This window comes from Sturnus vulgaris, chromosome 6 (assembly GCF_052056855.1).
Source record: "Sturnus vulgaris isolate bStuVul1 chromosome 6, bStuVul1.hap1, whole genome shotgun sequence".
Taxonomy (NCBI): Eukaryota; Metazoa; Chordata; class Aves; order Passeriformes; family Sturnidae; genus Sturnus; species Sturnus vulgaris.
Window position 1 is genome coordinate 23,109,019 of NC_142248.1, and position 22,225 is coordinate 23,131,243.

The 22,225-nt window shown below is 40.8% G+C and overlaps 1 protein-coding gene across 2 annotated transcripts in view; it reads right to left on the reverse strand.

The window, feature by feature from the left end:
• The window catches only part of SNX6 (sorting nexin 6), a 28,873-nt gene extending 27,795 nt beyond the window's left edge, over window positions 1–1,078 (reverse strand). The window contains exons 1-2 of one of the 2 annotated variants that reach the window (XM_014890998.2): window positions 1,016–1,078; window positions 798–845 (exon numbers count right to left, since the gene is read on the reverse strand). In XM_014890998.2, the coding sequence (XP_014746484.1) occupies window positions 798–845; window positions 1,016–1,021 (54 nt within the window). In that variant the 5' untranslated portion in view covers window positions 1,022–1,078. Of the gene's footprint in view, window positions 1–797; window positions 849–1,015 lie in introns of both variants that reach the window. The other variant, XM_088167280.1, reaches the window with a different exon arrangement.
• Between the last annotated feature and the right edge of the window lie 21,147 nt (window positions 1,079–22,225).

Below are 22,225 nucleotides of genomic sequence, written 5' to 3' on the forward strand. Positions count from 1 at the left end.
GCTTTACTACCTTGCTCATAATTGGTATTTCTCAAGATACTAAGTGATAAGGGTAATCAGTCCAACTAAATTATACTAGGTTAGTTGATTTGTTGCTTAAGTGAGGCAGGCAAGTTAAAGAAAGATGGATACAGTGGTCAGAAAAGAAACTAAGGCCAGAAAGAGGAAGGCAGAGAAAAAGGTTTTCTCAGTAAGAAACGCAACTGCGGCACCCTGTCCCAACAAGAGAACTTCTTTTCAATAAAGAGTTTATTATGCAGCATGTGTCTGCAATGTAAATGTCCCATTGTTATCAATTGGAGAGCCCCCTGGGCCTGAAGGGAGAAGGCAGGGCAGGGCTGCATCACCCAGGTCCAGGATCGCGATGGAAGCCGGCGCTCCCCAGGGCTGGTCAGCCAGGGCAGGACCGGCCCCGCCGGGCGTGTGCAGCGGGAGGGGGCCGCAGGGAGCGAACATCCATCTCCGGCCACAACCCCCTCCCTGGCTATGCCAACGACAGCATGAAAGAACTGTCCTTCCAAAACTTGGGAGACAGAACAACGAAGAGCACACGCACACAGACCCCTGTATCAGCGGGAGGCTGTGCCAGGAGCAGATCCCGGCGGACGGACGGACGGACGGACAGCCGCTCAGCCAGCCAGCCTGGACGCTCGCCGCCCAGCATCCCGCCTCCCTCCGACACCCACACGGCGGGCTCGGGCCAGCAGCGCCCGGAGGCCCCCGAAGAGGGCCCGACTCCGTTCCCCCCACGCCCAGCCCCAGACGCCGGGGTCCCGACGCCTCCCCGCGGCACTTACACCTCGGTCCTCCTCCGAGAGGAAATCTGGGCCGTCGTCCGAGCCTTCCTGCTTGGGGGCGAGGCGACGGCGCGGGCAGGGGGCACGGAGGGGCACGGAGGGGCACGGCCGGCGGCAGGGAGGGTGAGGGGAGACAAAGCGCACAGGTTAGCGAGTGCCCGGCCGCGCCGCCCGCCCTGCCCCGCCCCGGCCCGGCGCCGCGGCCGCCCCGGACCCACCATCATGGCTGCTCGCGGCGCTCTGCGCCCGCCGGAGCCGCGGCCGGGCGGGGCTGCGGCGCGCGGGGCGGGGCGGGGCGGGGCGGCGGCGGCGGCGCCTCTCGCGAGGGAGCGGCCGCTGAGGGGAGGGCGGGGAAGGCACGAGGAAGGAGGGAGGGCGCCGGGCGGCGCTTCGGCAGCGGCTGCGGGCGAGGGAGGGGAGCGGGGCTGGCCCCTGGCAGGGCGGTGGTTGCTTGTGTCGCAGCCGTACCGCGCTGCCGCGCGCTGCTGCCGCTGGCGGGCACCGGGACGCGGGCGGTGAGGGCGCAGGGTGTGCCCCGTGCGCTGGGAGCGGCTTTGCTCGGTGGAACGAGGCGAGAGCAGTGCGCCCGGCCTCCGGTGTGGGCAGCGGGCAGCGCCCAGCCCCGCAGCTCCGAGCCCCGCAGCTCTGACCCCGCAACGCCCAGTCCCGCCGCTCCGGGCCCCGCCGCTCCGGCCGCAGGCCAGGGCCCCGCGCTGCTCCGCCGCGGCCGTGCGGGAGCTGGGCTTAGCACGCTTGTGCAAGCCTGGGCGTGAAGCTGTGCAGTGAGAGCGCGAGAAATTAACAGGCTTAAAATACAGCTTTGATTTTGGGGCAGTTATGTGATTTAAGATTGACAACTGCCTATTTCACAGTAAGAAATGGAGCCTTTGATGCCTTTGTCTAATAGCAGTGGAAAAGGTCGGCATCTGCACACTACCGCGGATGTAAGCGTGGCGAGAGTCTATGCCTGAGACTGCATTTTTGTGTCAATCAGAGCTAGAACGGCCAAGAAACAGCCTCGGGGCGGGGATTCATGTTCAGCATGCTCCGATCTCGGTGTTGCCGAAGGATGCGGGCAGGTGTGCACATCAGCACTCCCATGGGCCTGCACTCACACAGACGAGGCCACCCGCCCACCTGCAAATTTAAGACTGCCACAAATTTCGCAGTTTCCATCCTAGCTGGCTCCCTAGCCGACTCCATCGTTGTTAGTTACAAGCATTAGTGGGACAGGAGCACCACTTGCCACAGCAGCACCATGTATTTAGGTGGAATTAAGCCCACCAGGAAACTGCACCTTGAGAAATGGTGTTTGCATAGCCTCAAGATAAGTGGCGATAATGCTTTCTGAACTCTGCACTGTTTAGAAGGGTTCTTTAGGACTCAGAAAAGGAAATAGTTTCTTGAAAATTCTGTGGAGAAGGGTATTTGAGTATGCATTTTGTATGTAATTTTAAAAGCTGTAAATAATTTTCAACTATGCAGCCAGTTTCTGTCTTGATAGAGACATGTGCAACATCATCCAAAATACTGACTTACTAATGAGGTCAAGAGAAATAAAAGTATTTTATGAAGTACAGAAAAAGAGTATGTGACCTCTGGTTAAACACCAACTTTGTAATTCTGAAGGGGTAAAGTCACACAGGAAACTGATTCCTGGGGTTTCACCTGTATTAGTATCCTGTTCTGTGCACAATCTAGGTTCAGTATCATATACCATTCCACTCAGCAAACATCCATTTTTATGGAAAAAAAATTAATTTGGTGACAGATTGAATTTGCTTTTTTAATATTTATTATTTACTGCTGATACATTTTATTAGAGCCAAAGAATCCAGGTCGAAAGTTGAGGAAATGCTTCACAAGGAATAATGACACGATTTTTTCTTACAGGGGAGAGCTAAGTAGATTAGCTGACTAGTACGAATCTAGCAGGATGACCATCTCTACATCTCATCTCTTTTGTAGTTGCATCTGCAAAAAAATAAGGTTATACAGCTTTCCAGTGTGGCTCTGGGAGCAATCTGGTCATGTCATAGATGGCACAGAGGCTCATAAGCAACCTGGTCTAGTGAAAAGAGTCCCTTTCCACAGCAGAGGCATTCAAACTAGGCAATCTCTAGGGTCCCTTCCAACCCAGCCCATTCCAGGATTCTGTGATTCTATGGTATTCCAAAACAGCAGCAGTGCTATGGCTTTAAAAGTTGATATCAAGAGTTGATACCAAAAGTATTAATCTTTCATCCTGCCCTGATCAGCTTATCCCAGGTCCATGTCTTGCCCTACTTTTCTGCCCATGCTCCTCCCCACTGGCAGAGCAATGCATGCTGCCTGCTGTTCCTGCTTCAGCAGCCAAGACAGATCGTATATGCCATGGGGACACCCTGACTAGGAGGTGGGAGAAGAGCATTGCCTCTTCTCACTGCTCTTCTGTCAAGACTCAAATTAATAAACCTGCTCTGCAACTCCAGGAGCAGTTTCCTTTGACAGCGGAGCTCACCCTACCTAAGGAGTTACCATCTTGGCTGTTTCCACACTCTTTTCTGTGCCTACTTAACAATAATAAGTCAATGAACTAAATATAACCCAGGAAGAATGAAATTACAAGTTGCAACTGAGACAATCTGACAGTCCTTCGGTATGACTACATTCCTACCCTCCTCCACACACCTGGCTGTCTACACCAACTCTGGTCTTCAAGTAGGCCCTTGCTCCTGTCAACCTATCTCACCAGCAGGAAAATTACATGGGATAAAGGAAGGGAAACTTTTTTAACAGTGAGTTCCACTGACTGTGATAAACTGTGATACAGATGGCCCAAAGGAGAATGTAGTTCAAAACCAAAAGAAAGGAAAGTCTTGGGGCTTTCAAGTGACATAACATATTGAGAACTTATTCCCTTTACTAGCAACATCCTCCTTTACCTCCAGGACACTCAGCTACTTATTTTTGGGTCTCATTTTTCCTCCCTTTTCCCCTCACTTTTTCTATTCAGATACCATGTTTTCTTAGTCTCATTTTCAGCTGCTAAACCCTTGAGGCAAGGATCGGCATTATCCGGAGTTTACAGAGCTATAAATGCAAAGAGGAATCGATCCTGTGCCACTTAGGGGAACGCTGCTGCGCTATTGCGACCCGTAGGTCTCCCTATTTTTAAAAACATCCACCTGCAAAGACCTATAATGTCAGTAGATGGTGCTATATCCATATTTTTCGGAATTCTTTTCGGCCGAGGTTTACCCAATCAGTAACATTTCCTTTGTGTTTGAACGTGTTATCCCTGGAAAATCAGAATCCATACAATTTAAGAAATATTTAGCTTTTATCAGAGAATCCCTGGGGAGATCTTAAGTTTTCCCACTCCATGGCATCATGTCATATAGTATTATCTGCACTTGATGATTCACCATGGACTTAATCAATGGATGCAAGCGTTTGGTATAGGCAGGAACTGTAGTTCTGGTATTTCATTAGCTGATATGTAATTTTTTTTAAGTGTGAGGAACTATTCTTCATGCACTTTTTTCGAGAAGTTTCTCGACTTCCCTCTCTAAACCTACTTACTCAAAGTTTCCTTCAAACTACCTCATGTACTACTCTTCATGTGAAGCTCAGATACAGCATCTTGCAGTCAAACTGGTTGTAAGGACCAGCTTTCTTGTATCTCAGTAACAGATTGATTCCTCCTTTTGTTTTGTCTTTGAGATGAAAATATTGTTTTCCCTTACATCATTTAAATTTTCTCTGCTGATGCTAACTGAAACTGTATGAAGGAACCATATCATTAAAGCTTTATGGTGGTACTTTTTTCTTTTTTGTGACAAGGTTAATCGATATTTACCTTTTATTTCTGTGGAAAACTAGGGTTTTAAGTGTAATGTTCTCAGAAGTTTAAGGCTGAATGAGACAAAGGCTTCAAAACCTTATTATAAAACCTGTCTAAAAAGCTCAGTTAGCAATAGAAGCTTTTTACCTGTTATGGAGATAGATCACTTTACCACAAAAATTACCATCAAACTGATCATATTTCCTTAGAAACACAAAGAGGATGTGATATGCAGGATTAAAAGAACAGACAAGGAAAACTGTACAATATTATAGAGAAGAAAGAGAAACATAGCTTAGTACCACTCAGTAATTTCTAGACACTCTGAGGAACAGTAATTTCCATAAGAAAAGAAAAAAAATATCTGTTTCTCAGTATGGAATAGTCTTCTGTGAATTCCAAAGCATAATGGGGACATATGCAAATAATAAGGATGTGTGGGTTTCTATTCAGACTGCAGGGACCCAGAAAAGGCTCGCTCTGCAGTTTTAAAAATCCTGGCCTCCCTGTGCAAGATGCTGACTTTTATGCAGGTATATTGTAATGCAATTCCTCACACTTCTTCTAGGAAAGAATCAAATTATTTCTTTTCAAAATTCATTTACATGGCATTACAGACACTGTCTTTGTCTGCCGTGAATGACTTAATGTCCATATACAGCTACACTGATGTAGAAAGTTGAACTATCTAAAGCCTCATTTTTCACAGTGCCATGAACTAACATCAAGAAGCTGTAAGGGGAAGAATATATTATGCAGTACACACAGGTAAAATTCACTTATTCTGAGCTTTGAATATGTTGACAGGTTTTTTTCTTCTTTGGATTGCATGTTGTTATTAATATAATGATCATATTTCTATAACAGATTGTAGGCAGTCACTGATCTGCACAAGTTCTTCCTTACAAATGGATGCAAAAGGAGACTGCATCTCCCATAGGAGACAATCCCATAGGATTGTTTAGGAAGGAGTCTATAAAGAAGTTCTCTCCTCCCTGGTTCACGGGGATGAGTAGAAATGTTTATAAACAAGTCATAGACTGATCAGCATCAGCTGCCTACTCTGGATTTAAAGCAATTGAACTCATCTCTTTTCCTAAACTCCAGTCCCTTTTTAATAAACCAGTTGAAACATGGAGTACTTTAGAGAACATTCTGAAATGTCTTTTTTTTTAAGAGGAAGACAAAATTTCCCACCTCACCTTTGATCCAGACTGTTTTACTCGTACCAAGTACAGCTCAAAATTCTTAGTTCTTTATTGTAACAAAATTTATTATTATAACAGAAAAAGAAAAATATTTTTTTTGTGACATGACAGCTGAAAACAGAGAGATTATTTTCTCATGTTGGTTATCAGGTTTTTAATTTTAGAGCTGCCTGGTTTAAGCCATGCACTGTGGAGGGCAATAAGAATGCTTTGGGATATCAGCCTCACAGCAGTCTTAACTCAGTCAGTAACTGCAATGGTAAGAACATTATGGAAGACTTCTCCAAAGCAATGTTATTACTCTTTTTGTGTCAGATTTTGAGATGAGTCAGAGGTAAAAATACCAGAAGGCCATCTACAGTACTGCTTGTCACAACTAGGGAATAGTAAAATAGAAAAAAACCCTCAGTATAAATAAGGCCTTGTTGATGAAAGTGTGACCAAGAAGGAAAAAAAGCAGATTTGCTAAGACTGACCTCATACACGTCATTCCTCAAAGGCCAGCTCTGGCCCAGCAGGGCAGCACCAGGCAGGGAAGACAAAGCAGCTCTTGTCATGTCTTGTCACTGGTACAATAACGGGTATCAGGAAGGACTGCACAGTGCTGCTTATTTTGTCAGAACAGACTGAATGACACTTTCTGCCTAATTCAGCATATATCAGTATTGTTGGGGACTACTAGTCTTTTGCTCCCTGTTATCTTATTTCCTTTTATCCTAATACTTTTTGGTTTTATTTTTTATTATTTTCCCGTCTTTTTTTAATATTTAGCATTTTTCCTTTCTTATATCTTAGAAAGTTTTATCTAATATCTTAGAAAGCTTTGGAATTCACAGAAGACTATTCCATACTGAGAAACAGATATTTTTTTCTTTTCTTATGGAAATTACTGTTCCTCAGAGTGTCTAGAAATTACTGAGTGGTACTAAGCTATGTTTCTCTTTCTTCTCTATAATATTGTACATGCTGTCTCTTCCTTTCTCTTTGTTGGACCACCCCATTCCATACTTCAATTTCCTTTGGTCTTGACCGAGGGCAGCTGTCTGTTCTCTCCAGCTTGTTGCAAAATTACTGCTTTCCCCTCACTCCCAAACTTTTAGATCCTCTGTGTAACCAGCTCATTCCATTTCTGTATCTTAATTTCAGTCTTAGATTCAGTCTTCTGTTCTCCTGTTCTGCTCCTCCCTGGCTTCCCGGTCACTGTTTTTGCTGTTGCAGTCCTGAAAGAGACACTCTTCTGAGTTCTCCTCTGAAAACTTTAGATGCTTCCTCTGAATGCCAGTAGGAGTGTCACTTGCAGTGTGAGAGGATGTGATGACCACTAACATGGTCTGCTTGAGGCAACATTCAACAAGCCAGCCAAACACTAACTGTGGGTTCTTTGTCTTCTGCACATATCAGGTGAGCATTATCTGACCTGCATTTTAAAGATTTTCTGACCAAAGTGGTCTCATTCAAAATGATCAAAGATAAATTGAGAAAAACAAAACAAACATGTTACTTCCGACATGTTTACCAGACAAAAATTAGTTTGAATGATGCCATCAAGAAGCATTAAACCAACAATCATATGAGGCATTATTTAATGGCCAGGAACAGCTCTTCAAATGTGACAATATCTGACTCAAAAGCAAAGCTGCTTCCATCTCCAGGTAAATCTTTTGTGACATTTAAATTACAGCACGGCTGCATGGGAGTACCCACCCTAAGACACATCCTGTCTTTCATTTATGGTCTCAAACTCCTGCTTGCTCACAGGTCCAGTAAAAAAAAAGAATTCTACACTGCATCCAACTGTGTTCCTTTCTAAGTAGTATCTGCAGAGCCAGAGGCATTAGGACTTGAGGGGTAGTCAGAAAAGAAAAAAATCAGGCCACATAGACATTGGTGGGCCAACCAATCACCTTCTTGGTTCTCTTTTTCTGACTTAATAGCTATGGAGATGCAGATGCTTGCTAATTTTAAATTGTGTTGGACAGGCAGTTGCAGTAAGAGGCGTGGGTCAAAGTGCAGCCACAGAAAGCACTCACTGTTTAGCTTCAGTACAGTCTACTTCCAGCTGTCTGCTTTTGAGTTAACATCTCCTGAGACAACTTGACTTCACTGATGGTGCCCACTGCAAGCAGCTGGGATGTGCAGGTCAATCATAATAGCTGCAGTGAGTAACTGATTCCCACAGTGTGACCACCAGCACCTGAGCTGCAGCCTGTGCTTCATGACAGGCCAGTTCTCTCAGTCTGGAGATGCTGAATGTTAAACAGCCAAGGGTGCAGTTTGGATTAAGCTCATTGTCATCACTGAACTCCAGCTGGCAACTAAGTACCTCACAGCTGCTCACTCACTCCCCACTCCCCACCCCAGTGGGATCAGGAGGAGAATCAGAAAAAGGTAAAACCACAGGGTTGAAATAAGAGCAGTTTAATACTTGAAATAAAGTAAAATGTAATAATAATAATTGCAATGAAAAGGTAGATAACAAAAAGAGAGAGATAAATAGAGCTCAATTTTTTTAAAAAAAACAGTGATGCACAATATAATCTCTCATTACCCGCTGGCTGATGCCCAACCCATCACCAAGCAGCACTCGGTGTCCTTCCAAGTAACTCCTCGACTTTATATACTGGGCCTTCTGTGGCATGGAACATCTCTTTGGTCAGTTTGGTCAGTGATCCTGACCATGCTCCCTCACAGCTTTTTGTGTACCTCTTCACTGGCAGAGCATGAAACAGTAAAACGTCCTTGAGGCAAGCATCACTTAGCAACATCAAAAATAATCAACATTATTCTCACACCAAATCTGAAATACAGCATTGTACCAGATACTAGGGAAAATTTACCCTATCTCAGCTGAAACCAGTACACACATCAAGGGCCATGCTGCTGCTAAAGGGGAAGTCATGTCTCTCCATGTCATGCCCCTACTCTCTCTGCTGTCCCAGTGCTCTTTCAGTGCAGCCCCAGGGGCAGAGAGATGAGGGAGCTGATCCAATTTACCTGTTTTTCTTGCAGGATCAGTTTCACTTAGGCCAGCATAATAAGAACATGGGGAGAGTATTAAGAGTAGCACAATCCTTTTTAGCAGCAGTGCAGTTTTAGGTTGGCTCAAACCAATCAGGAAACCTCTTGTGGCATTGTTAATACATTACTTCATCCTGCATTTCAGGTGTGTTACAGGAAAGCACCCTACTGTGCAAATCCAGTAAGCACACCAGGAAAAATTTGCATGGCTTCTGCTGTGGTGTTTTAGAGTAGTGCAGTGGTTTTCACTGATGGACAGCACATGCCAGTGGGCACACACACTGAGCCCATCTAAGCACAAATTCAGCTGGGATAGCTTGTATGACAAGGGAGGTCTGCATAAAGCATGCATGGCTAAAGATAACAAAAGCACTTGTCCATCAGCCTCTAGCCAACACAACTTTATGATGTTGTCCAGGCCAGGCTATAATCTGGAATGAAAGTTAATGAAATAACATTTGGGTTTCCATTAGCACTTTATTGAGTTGCAATAGTCCTGCAGTCAAGGCAAAGATAACATGATACTATGAAAGGTTATTTATTTGTCTGTAGAAATCAAAACTGTAATTGTGTATTTGAGCACAAACAAGCCTTGTGTTGCAATGTGGGGTACTGAAATGACTGGTATTTAAGTGACCTGTACTGCATGTGGTCAGAAAGAGAGAGACTCATAACGTTCATGAGCAGGTCCAGGATCAGCGCTTCAGTGAAGAACCGAGCTTTACAGATGCTTTTTGTCCCAGCTGTATATTGGAGGGAAGGAAGGAAACCACTGGTGGTTTGAATTTCTTTTGTTCTTTTTCCACATTAATGCCTTTTGGCTTATGGGTTTTTGCATCTGAGTGGGTGGATTTGATGGTGAACAGGTGAACCAGCCTCACTAAGAATTTTACATTTGGCTAAAGCCACATGGGTAACTCTGCAAACAGAAACTGAACCAGCCTAGGAAATGTTGCCAGTCCTCCCACTGGGATGAAAGTTTTCCCAATTCCCAAGCTACAAAACCAAATCCAGAACATTAGCTTGGGTTTGGGAATCTCAGCTGTGTTACCCTAACTGCCATGTCCAGATCTGCCCACAATTATCACGGTACCAGTGATATGTAGGGCCAAATCCTGCTGATACATGGAATAACATGGACTAAAAAAAAAAAATCTTCAGTCAGGGCAACCATGCAGCTCCATGCAAAAGGCAGGGAGTTGAGTGTCCTGTTCATTGCTGCTGAATTCTCAGGTACCCCCCTCCACCACAGTGGTAGACACTGTACAAGTGCACAAAGCAATACATACCAGCAGTTGGAGAGGGGAGCTGTGCCTCAGGACTGGAGAGGGATCCTCATCCAGATCAGGGGAAAAAAAGACAATAAACTCAGGCTCCCCTCTGGAATGTGTTCCTTGCACTTTGTGCAGAACTACTGTTACAGCTTTGGCACTGATAGCATTAGGACCTGCAGAATGGAGCTACAAAAGAAATACAAAACCTTAATAATCTCTATTTTTGAGAATTATTTCAGAAATATTACCCACATTAACAAGACAACCAGTAAGCACCTCCTTCCATTCTGCTCTTCTGCTAGTGCAAATCAATGTTTTTCCATTAAAGTCAATGGAGCTTTCCTGTTACATGAAGTCAAAATCATAATGTACAGTTTATTGGCTCTAGTCATTTTATAATACTCTACAACAGGAAATCTTTTACCTCTACTTCTTTTATAAAATACAAAGGACTCATGCAGTTTCAGGTCATTATATTTGTTCTAGTCCCACCTTCTCAAAAAAATATCTTTTTGTTATCTCTTGCTTGAGGGGGCAGCTATGACTAAGTGGCTGAACAAAACCTTCAGATTTACCAAACCTGCAATGCAGCTTATTTCCCAGCATTTCAGGCAATGCTATTTTTGGAACTCAAACTTTGAAATCTCCCCACCCAGAGAATTAGTGCTTAGGACAAAGGTAGGCCTTTACAAAACAGTGTAAACTTTAATTGCAAATGCACCTAATAAAGGTCTTTGTTAAATTTTGCCTTTCACTTCTCACAAAAACATTTTATTTGCTGTATTTCTTATTTTACATCTCAAATAATCACCTAGCTGTAGCACTGAAGACTGAGGAGTTACAGTAATGTGTCCTGGCAATGGATTCCCCCTCCAGTCTGGGCTGATTTTTCTTAGCTCTGGACTTCATGTAATCCTGTGTCTGAGGCATATAGTCACAAAATCAGCTCTGAGCCACCAACAGCTTAGAATTTTACTTAATCTTGATTACTTTACCTCAGTGTGTACATTAATTTCTGATCCATAAAACACACCAGTGTTCTGTAGTGGTACAAGATTGTATCGAATCCTGCAGACAAACCAAAACTGAGTTACAGCAAGTCAGTACCTGTGGGATAAGCTTGTGGGAAAGAACACTAAAATGTGCCACACTGGTGATTCATGAGGTGACACTTCCCTCTGCAACGCCTCTGAACCAATGCCCTAAGGCACACAGCTCTCTGATTTCCACATAAAATGGTTTGACTGCTTTTGAGATATGATTGTGTGTGACCTGTAAACTTTGTGATGAACTAAATCAAATTAGAAGAGCAAGTAATGTTCAATCCAATTCAGTAAGGCTCTTTGTTAAATCTACACATTTTCAGCTTAAGTCGCATCCTAATGTTCTACCAATTCTTCTAACCCCCTCCTCCTTGGGTCACCTGCTGTTTGCATCTGGTTCTGAATCTAAAACACATAAATGCTGAAATTTATTTTAAGGATGTACAATGTCACAGCTGAGTCTGATTGATTCATACTGGGTGACAAGGCAGACATGTAGGGCTCCATAGTGAGATAACAGCATGGTCCTTAATTGAAATTTGGCTATATGATGTTTACAGAATTTATGAATGCCATCCACAATAACATTTATAGCTGTTTCATTGTTTTCATATTTCCCCTCTTTGTACATTTCGGAGACACTATTTAATAATTATTAACAAAATACTAGAAAATAACTTAATTTGTTCTAATTTTAGCATTTTAGTTTTGAATGAAGTATCAAATATTTGGGGCTTAATTTATTAACAATAAAATTGAGATATCAATCTCTTAATATTAGTTTTTAGATTTAACCAAGAAAGAGAATGAGTGAACTAGGCAGCTGCCAAAGCATGCATCTGAGCTGAGTAATGATCAGGATTTTATGACACATTTGGAAGGGAAACATTATAAAAGATAAAGAAGGATCAGAAGTAGGGTAAAAGTACACCACTTATCATAGGTAAGGTATTCTAGACTTGTTTGATATATTTACTTGATAAAATGATTTTGTGTTCTTTTCAGAGTTAGATTCTAGTCCTAATCTTGCTGGATTCCTGAAGGTATTTTGTATAATATTAATTAAAATGAAAATCAAGACTAACATATGAACTGTAAAGCATATAAGAAACTGACTGAAGAGGAGTCTTCTGTCAGGAGAAAGGGGAATTATTAATGGAGCTTCCTAGATTCACTTTGGCAAGAATCTTATTTAATCTTCTCATTCATGATCTTGGCACAAAAAATAGGAGGTAAATGAGCAAGTGAAATCTGCTAAAACAAAAAACTGGAGGGTACTTCTGATACAGAAGAGGACTGGAGTATCACACGGGAAGACCTTCACAAACTTGAGGAGTGCAGTAATTGAAATAGGACGGAATTTTTAGGAAATAATACAAAGTGATGATCTTAATGGCCAAAAGAAATTTCTATAAGAGCAGAGGAGAAAAAAGAATTAGATATACTAGTCATGTGATATAATCAGACTTCTATGGAAGAAGGCAGAGGATCCTGTGATGCAGAGAAAGTGATGCATTAATATCTTCATAATCTGTAGTGTTAAAGCCTGGTCAAATGTGTCTGCAAAAGATCCATTCAGACTGGACCAGGTACCAAGAGGTGCTGCTAGAACAATGGAGGGGATGAAGAAGGCTGTCTTACTGGAAATATCTTGGTGTGAACATATAAAAGAAGGGAATAGAACATCAGAGGATAAAAAAGAGGGGGGAAGGGAAGGCTATTCTAAATAAAGAACAATACAGGTACAAAATAAAATGCCCAAGAATATATTTAGGCTAGTATGAAAAAAAGGCCTCAAGACATCAACACAGGATTCTGAAACATCATCTCCATCATAGTACTAGGGAAAAAAAAGTCAAGTTGCACTTGTTGCATTTGAGGGAGGGTTGATGAAGAGGGGCAGTATGGCTTTATTGCAGGCAATAGCCATTGATTGGAATGAAAATCCCATTGGATGGGATCCGGTTCTCTATTCTCTGTCAGGCAGATTTGCATAGAAAAACAATGTGCAAGCTTTCACATATGCTGATCTGTACCACACCTGCAGGTATGGGGCTCTGTGGTCCCTCTTGCAGACATTTTGTGTGCTGTGGAACACCATGGAGCTGGAATGTGGGTACCTCTGCAAACCTGTGTACCTTTGGCTGTGGCAGGCCTATCCTTCAGCAATGCACAAAACTAAGCAATTCCCATGTGAGAAGAAGTGAACCAAGCAGCTTTGGCCTGTTCAGTGAGTCTATTCTGCAAGCCCTGGCAACATGTGGAGTGCTGAATTTACAGTAGGAACTGAATTTTATAGCAACAACTTACAGGGATACCTATCTCACTTCCCAGGTTGTGAGTGCATGCAAATATTTCTTGGCATTTCCTCATTGGAGCTTAGGCTGAGAAAAACACACCTCTGATCAAAGACAGTGATCAGGAGATGATTCCTGAAGGAATTAAATTAAACTCATGGTGATGTTAAGCCATAAAAACAAATAAAGAATTGTTCTGACAACTGAATCTGATTTTTCAAAAAAATTCACCCGGCTTATTAAAGTACTAAACAGACAAATAACATGAGTAAGGCATGTGTTAGATGTGGAGATGTTCATGCTATGATTTCTAAGAGCTGAATCTTCGAAGTGCAAAGCGAGCTAGATATGATGATGTATAATCACCACGATGATACAGACATCACTGTGTCTGATTTGTAGATGTCTGCTCCCTAATCACTAACAAACATAGAATATTTGTACAGTTCTGGAGGCAGAAACCAGGCAAACAAGACCCTGGCCAGTAACCAATGCAAAGTTATTCTGCATTCAGTGTGAGGGTGTGTTAAAGCACTGATTTGTACATTGGCAGTATCAAAGGGTAAGTCCTGGCCATCAGACCAGGCTGTCACACAGGAGCACCAGTGAAACCCCTAACCTGCAGTGCAAACAGAGACTGGACCTCTCAGACCTAGTTAGGGCACTAACATGTGAATTAGAACTGTAACTAGTCACAAGAGATATTAATTCAGTTTTCTTCCATAATGGGTAGATTTTCTAATGTTTTTTCTTACCGTTTTGTATAAAAAAATGGAGGGAACTCACCCATTTATTAATTAATGTGGCAATAAGACTGGGCTGTGCATTGTTTCTGCTGAATCTAGTGCTGTCAGTTTGTGCTAGTGACATTTGAAGTACCCTTACTACCGTGGGCCACTGGGGAGACTGGGATAGGAGAGTTCCAGATTCTGCCTTACAAATGGCCCCTGATGTTAATACTGCTTTCTGAACTTAAATTCGCAAAAATGAGGAGGGCTTCTGTGAGTGTACAAAGAACACAAAGAGATAGTACATAGGTGCTGATCAAAAAAAGGTCATAATAGATATAAATGGCCACATGGTAACAGCATTTATCATTGCTTTTGATACATTAAAAAAGTGAATGCTATTAGGTTAAATTAATAATATATATTTAGAATAATTTTTTGATTAAAAGAATCATGCCTGCACTTCTTGTATATATTGATACCCGTCACTTTTCAGTCTGGACTCTTTGTTGCCTAAAACTGAAAATCTGTGTTTCATGCTCTGAAATGTGCATAATGCTGGTAAAATGTTTGGCTTCATCTATTGTATACCCAGTGCATTTCCCTGCTGCCATTAACATCACACCATACTGTTCTAATGATTCCAGACAGTAATGAACTTCTAATAAGCATTTCTAACTTCTGCTGATTTTAATGGAGCTACACTTAATAATGCTTGGATTACATCAATCATGAGAAAAAACTCCTTCTAACTTCATTTATTTTTATTATATACATGCACTGGTTGAATTCCAAATACACATCAGGTGAGCTATTTTGCCCATTATTTTTGTTTTCTAATTAAATTCCCAATTTACTTTCCCACTTAAAACACCACTAGATACAATTCACCTGGAAAGCTAGCAGGAAAATGAAGTTGAAAAAACAAAGTTTTTCTCACTAATCAAATGAACAAAGCAAAACCCAAACTCTCTAGAAGTGCTGGCCCTTAGATATTCAAAGCTCAGTGACTGCTGTACATGCAATGCAGCATGCTTGCCTACACCCTTCAGAATACTATGGCATGGCAGGATTCCCAGTCTCTGAAAGCTTGTAGTCAGAACTTCAGAATCTGAGGAATTCAGTTAATTCATATCACGGATCTTCATGGGGGAAGGGTGGTGGGAACACAGTTAAAGGAGTGAAGGGAGGAAGCAAGAGCTGGAGTCAGGCAGGCACGTCTGATGTAGGGTAACTCTGAATTTCGCCTTAAATTAAACACCAGAATGACTTTACATGTCTTGTGCTGCATGATGAGCAGCTGAGAGTTGATGGACTAAGTTTCACCACTGCTCTGCAGGAATCAGAGTGCTGAAGAACAGACAGTTTAAAGTATGTGCATAAGAAGAAGCTGAGATGCCAGTGATCATTTGACTTCCTACATTTTTGCCCTAGGTTTTCCAGCTAAGACACAACATGCTGGTGTCAGAATCATTCATTACCTACCAGAGACCCAAACATCTGATGGTTCTGATATTTGTTAAATACATGGTGAGTATACATATCAGCTAGCTGTGTAATCCATGGACAGAGAATGTCCAATTCTTCCTGGAAGCGCTGGATTTACTGTAAACATGTAACACAGGCATCAGCCGGAAATACACGGAGCAACGTGCAGGAGCACGGTGGCTGTCAGGAATCATAAAATAATTTATAAAATCACACAATTATAGAATATGCTGAGTTGGAAGGGATTAAAATCATTGATTCCAGCCATTAACCCAGCAATGCCAAGTATGCTACAATGCTACAACCTCCTCCTTCAGGCAGTTGTAGAGAGCAATAAGGTCCCCTCTGAGCCTCCTTTTCTCCAGGCTGAACACCCCCAGCTCCCTCAGCTGCTCCTTGCCAGACTTGTGCTCCAGACCCTTCCCCAGCTCCTTGCCCTTCTCTGGACACGCTCCAGCCCCGCACTGAACACTAAGTTTAGCTCCTCCATGGACACCCTGCATACCAGATGCTGACCAAAGCAATTCCCAGAAACATCTGAAACATTTCAGGCATCGTGCCTCCCTAAACAAGCAAAAAACCCAAAAACTTTTCCAAAGCAAGTGAGACGTGTAGATTCACAAATTCACTGCCTGATCAGGCAGATATAAGCACCAGAAATGAGAAGGAGCATTCAGCCCAGCATCTGCAGGAACCCCCCTCTAATCCCACTCATGTCATTGAAGTGCCTTCATTAGGTTGTCAAATAGCACCCTCAGATGGCTCTACTTCATATATCTCGTCATCAGATATTTTTTTTTCTTTTCTTTTTAAGGTCAGGAAAAGGAAATAAATCCTTACTGCAATGCTGTCAATTTCTAGTGCTTCTGACTGCAGAGAAAAGCACAAGGAGATGAATAAGCCTAATACAAGGTTCCAAAAAAGGAAGCAGATGAAAACTCTTAAAAGATATTGTATTAATATAATCTCTGAATACACAAAGGTTACTTCAAGATTTACTGAATCTAACTTTTTAAACATGTAATACCATGAAATGGTCTCTAATTCTTGTACCAGTTTTCTGCTACAGGGTTGGGTTATTTTTAATAATACTGAGATTTTCTCGATTTTACTAGGAACCAGTGCATTTGGCAATGAACCAGTGAGCCATGCAATTAACTTCGAGCTTCTGTGTTGATACACAGTTTATTTCACACTATTTCTACAGTTTCAGTTTTCAATATATCATAAATTCATGCATCCATAGCATTTCCTCACACTGTAAGTACTTAACCACTTTCATGGAAGTTAACAGCTGAAATCAGATGCTTTAATGATTGCAAAAAAAAAAGGTGAGTTCATGCTGGCACTGATCAGAGCATAAAATAACCCAATATGGCAATTTCCCATCTAAATGGTGGAGTCTGGATTTCTGAGTTAAATCCAGACAGAATGGACAGAATGGAACTGTTCAAACATCTCAAGAGATTATTTCAAGCTGTTTGACATTTTGGTAAACTGCAGTCAGGCTTACTCTTTGAATAATTTCTTCATAAGGATTCATATTTTTACAGTAAATAGAACAAAAGTGGTTTGGTTTGTGGTTTTTTTTTTCTTTTTTGCTCTCTGTTTATGATGAAGACTAAAGGACACTTCTAATATGAAGAAACAGGACCCAAGGAAAATCAGAACTAGCAGGGAGTAAAAAAGTGATGAAAGGAAGTGAAACTGAGGTGAGGTAAATAAGAGGATTAGAAGAAGCAGATGATCAGTATCTCGGGGACAATGCTTTGGAGGAAGGGGAAAATCTTTGGAGGAGATAGGACAGAGCAAATAAAAGGCAGGGAAAAGGCTTAAGTTTGTAATTTTCCTCTTCAGGGAAACAAAAACACAGCCTGACACACCTGTTGAAAGGGAACTAAATGTTTCTGTCTATGAAAATGACAGATGCAAATCTGAGAAATATTTTTATTCCTTTTGCATACAGCATGACTTGTAACTTCACTAACATTAAATGAATTTAATGTCGGTGATAACAGATACTATGTTACCATATCAGCCTTTCTGTGCATTCTTTCATACTGTGCCCAACAGATGGAAAAGCAAGCCTGATAACATTACAGGAATTCCCCCCAAAAGATTAAGGGAAGTGGTTGCTTCTATAACCTTCACTTTAATTTTCAGACCCATAAAGGATGTATTTCCTCAGAAATATATTTCCACATGTAGTTGGAAATCACCTTTTAAAAGACACAACAGATGTTTGTGCAAACATCAAAACATTGATCACAGGTAGAAATATTCTATATTCATCTGGAGAGCGCCAAGTCTATAATAATAGAAAATTATCTCGGACTAATATCACAAAGTAGCTGGAATATTTATGTCTCTCACATGCTGATGCAATGTTGATGAGATGGTGTATAATTATTTCAGGATTAAGCACTGCAATAATAATCTCATTCCCACTGAGTGCTCCTAAATACTCTCAGCAAACCCATTTTTCCTCTTCCTTGACTGTGATGCCATCTCTGTTGAAAGAAATAGCTCCATGAAACTGGGTCAAGCAAACAGTTTACTCTTTCCTACAGAAACTGTATGTGTTGTATACATAACACCTTCTTCCTTTGATAACAATTTAATCCAGTCCGTATTAGGCTGAAACATGAAGCAGTGTGGGGAAAGTGAGAACACCAAAACCAAAAAACTAACAAAAAGGGAAAAACAGATCCTAATGGGTCTTCATTAACTTCAGGAATAAAAAGTAAAGTGCTAGCAGAGGAAAATATAGGTTTTAAAAAGTTATTAATTTTTTCTCCCAAAATATACCCTTTTGTAATTAAAGGTTTTTATCTCACAGCTCATAAAACATGTGCATGTTCACATTAATACTGTAAAATGTGACTTAAAAAATCCTATCTTCTGTTAACCACTGAATGTGATCCAACACTCTATTAAGAAACAGAGAATCTGTATTTGCACACAATGCAAGATGCTGATGCGAAGAGAAATAATTCTTCTCACATTTCCAGTTTGCTATTACAGCAGAAAAACTGTTTATAAACACCATTGCTAAAAAAAATAAAAAACAAGGTAAAATCTTACCATCACTATCTTCCACAGAAGACAGCTGTTAAATTAAATAAGATTCTGATCTACTATTTGTATTAAATATATATTTATTTATGTGTCATAATTACTTTGTGCACAAAATAACTGCAGATAAACACAGAACCAGCCACATGCTTCTTGAATCTGGTGTGCACAAAGTAAAAACTGCAAGTATCTCCTGGAAATCAGGAAAAAAAAGAAATTCATAGCCGAGATCCTTGACTGTATTACCCTAAGAAAAAGTTGTAATTGCAGTCTGTTCATTCTATTCAGAAATAGAGGGTAAAATACTTTAAATATTGATACCACAGTGTCCTCAGCATCTTCTAGGAGAGGAAATTCATCCAGCTATGCAAGAAAGCAAAGCAAACTGCTCTGATATGAATGCTCCAACATTTCTTCTATCTTATCCAAAGATCTATGGCAGGTGTTCAGTCAGGACCTCCCTTGAAAACCACCTAACTTTAAGGGAGTTGTCATCGTCCTTGCAAAACTAAGACTATAAAATAAATAAATAAAATTGATTTATTGTATTACTAATTTTGATGATGACTACTATTAAACCCTCAAGTATTGTGAGATTACATTGGCAATGCTGAACACTAGGCAGTTAAAATTGTAATGAAGTGACTGAATTAAAATAATGAGATCAAAGCAACTGCCAGAATTATCAAAAGGTTATATTTCTAAATATAGCTTGTCCTGAAGATACTCAACCATTGCACCTGTCGAACTAAATCGATAAAACTGGCTAGAACCAAAGCCAGGTAGTTTTTGTCAGGACAGGTAAAAAGAAAAAAATTTAAAAGTTGTTATCACACCCAGCTTGTAAAGTCTTTATCTGAGCAAAATTAAAACATTATTTCCTGTTTCCACAAATTTTCTGTGTTGGGTTATTCCACACAAACCTGAATGAGCTGACCTTTCATCAGAATAACCCAACAGTCAGAGATGGCATGCAGGGCCTAACATGTTCAGTGGCCACGCAGGCTAATACCATGCATTTGTTTCCTATGGGTGTTCTACAAGATGCCTTTCTACTTTAGTCACACAGAATAAATATTGTTTAGGAATTCTGGTTACTTGGAAGGAGAGTTCTGGGAACTGAATTTGAAGTGTGGATGCAGAGAAATAATGCAGCACTACGAAAGGAATTTGTCAAGCGGACAACTAAAAACCCTCAGGTGACAGATTCTGCATCAGGATATTCAGTGACAAGCTAAAATTATGCTACTGCTGCTTAAAAGAATTTATGCAGGAAATTAATTCTGTGGACTGGGATGTGTTTCATCTTTAAGTCATGCTTAAATAACAGGGCTAAGATTCAAAAATATGACCATGAATTATATTTGTCACTTGCTGTCACCTAATTAATAAGTCACCCGTTCATCCTCAGTCTCTGTGTAATAGCTTAATTATTGTATTTGGTGTAATCAAAACCCACACATTTTATAAGAATTATTCAAATGCATCTTAGGTGCATCTCTCCATATGACATGGCTAACCAAGAGCACTGTTGTAGCAGGGCTTCACTTTTGTAGAAGTAAACCACATTTCACTGATAAAGAGCTGTGTGTTCACTTTTCATGGCATGAAAGCATTGAGACAGTTGAGACTGTGGAATCGGTATGTTCAGGCAGAGCAAAAGATAACATAAGCCCAGTCATTACAGCTCCAAGCTCCTACTGAAATTAAAAGGAAACAGATACTTTGCTGTAACCCTTTCCCCACCACCAGATGTACAGGTCTCTATGAAAAGCTGCTGTTTCTAAACCTTCTCTGCTTCTCTGCACCTTGTTTGCTACAAGCACATTCCATTTTCTGTTGAAACAGCCAAAATGGAAGAAAAGCTTAGCTCTCACATCAGCTTTAATAGAAGGTCACAGATGAAAGCAGTGCTGCCACTAAGAGGAAGCAGACACAAAATAAGGCTCTCTAAACTGATTCTCAAAAACACATCTCTTTTTTCAAGCCAATGTACACCCTGCAGCTGTGCTCACCAGAGATTAACTGATGCTTTTAATTTTCTGCATATTAGAAAAAGTTTCGAGGAGCACAATATCACAGCGGTTAGTTTTTCTAAATCAAACTCCTACAATCACAAACAAGAGAGGGGGAAAATAGATACTAAAAGGTACAAGTGGAGATTGTCTGTAAACCTTTACAGAAGATGTTGGGCAGATGGTAGGGATTTGCAGTGACACAGCTGTTTTTAAAAATAAAGAGGTGGCATATACATTTCTAAGCCTGTACACACAACAAATTAGGCTAGCAGTAGGAAATTGAAGTCTGTGTATTATTTTATAATCCAAATTGACATTTAGAAACTTCTAAAAATAAACAGCAGCACCTTCAAGTTTCTTTTCCAGTCATTAGTTTTCTAAGTAACTATGGAGCAAAGCTGACAACAGAAACATTAACCTACAATGAGTTATTAAAAAGACAATCACAGAATCTTAGGAATGTCAAAATTACTTTCAGTACCTCCAATTAGCATATTTTTTCTCTAAGGTTTATGGTGTAAAAAGACAATTCTATGAAATCATTAAATGAACATAAATTATGTCACCTGTTTGAACTTCCTATGAAAATATTTAATTTTTACTGTTGTATTTATTTTTCACAGGTTACTAGTAGAATGCATAGATAAGTAATGCAAGGAAGAGTAAGATGCATGGGGATTATTGTAGATTTAACAGCATGGAAGGTGAGGCAGAGAAATGTTCAAATTCAATAGGGTCAAGCACGGGATATGATTTTAGTAAAAAAAAGAACATTTTTAAACTAAGCAGTAATTTTTATTTAAAAACTTCAGAATGAGACCTTTCCTTCTTTTTTATTGCATATTCTTATGTATGTTCCCCACAGCCATAAGAAGGCTTATGTTAAGTAAACAGTGAAAGGTTTTTTAATGTACGTTGTAGAAGTCTGCCTTCTCCAGAGAATCCAATGAAGCTGTTTCTTGACAGCTTTGTTTACAAAATTAACTATTCCAGATAACATATTGCTAGATCCAAGAAATCTTTTATTAACAAGACATGCCACTGATACCAAAACGATGGTATTTTGATCATTCTCCATGGAGTCAATTTTTTCATACTATATCAGTTCACTTCCTTCCCTGTATTAGAAATTGCTCGCCAGTGTAAACATACATTTTTTATATTCGCTATATAAAAGCCATCTAATTTTCTGAACACGTGAGCTGTGATCCAAAAAAAGAAAAAGGTTATCTAGAACCAACCCACAAAAATTCCTTTATATCCCTCTCCAGAGCCACCGGTACTGGCTTTTGCTACAGTTGGATATTGAACTGAATGGGCAGCAGATGAAACCTGTTACAAAAATCCAGGTATTCCACAACTTCTCCTTTCACAGCATCTGGGCTGCTTCCAGTCCAAAGACAACAACAAAATGCTTAGTGTAGGTGCTGTCTAGTGCACAAGCAAACTCAAC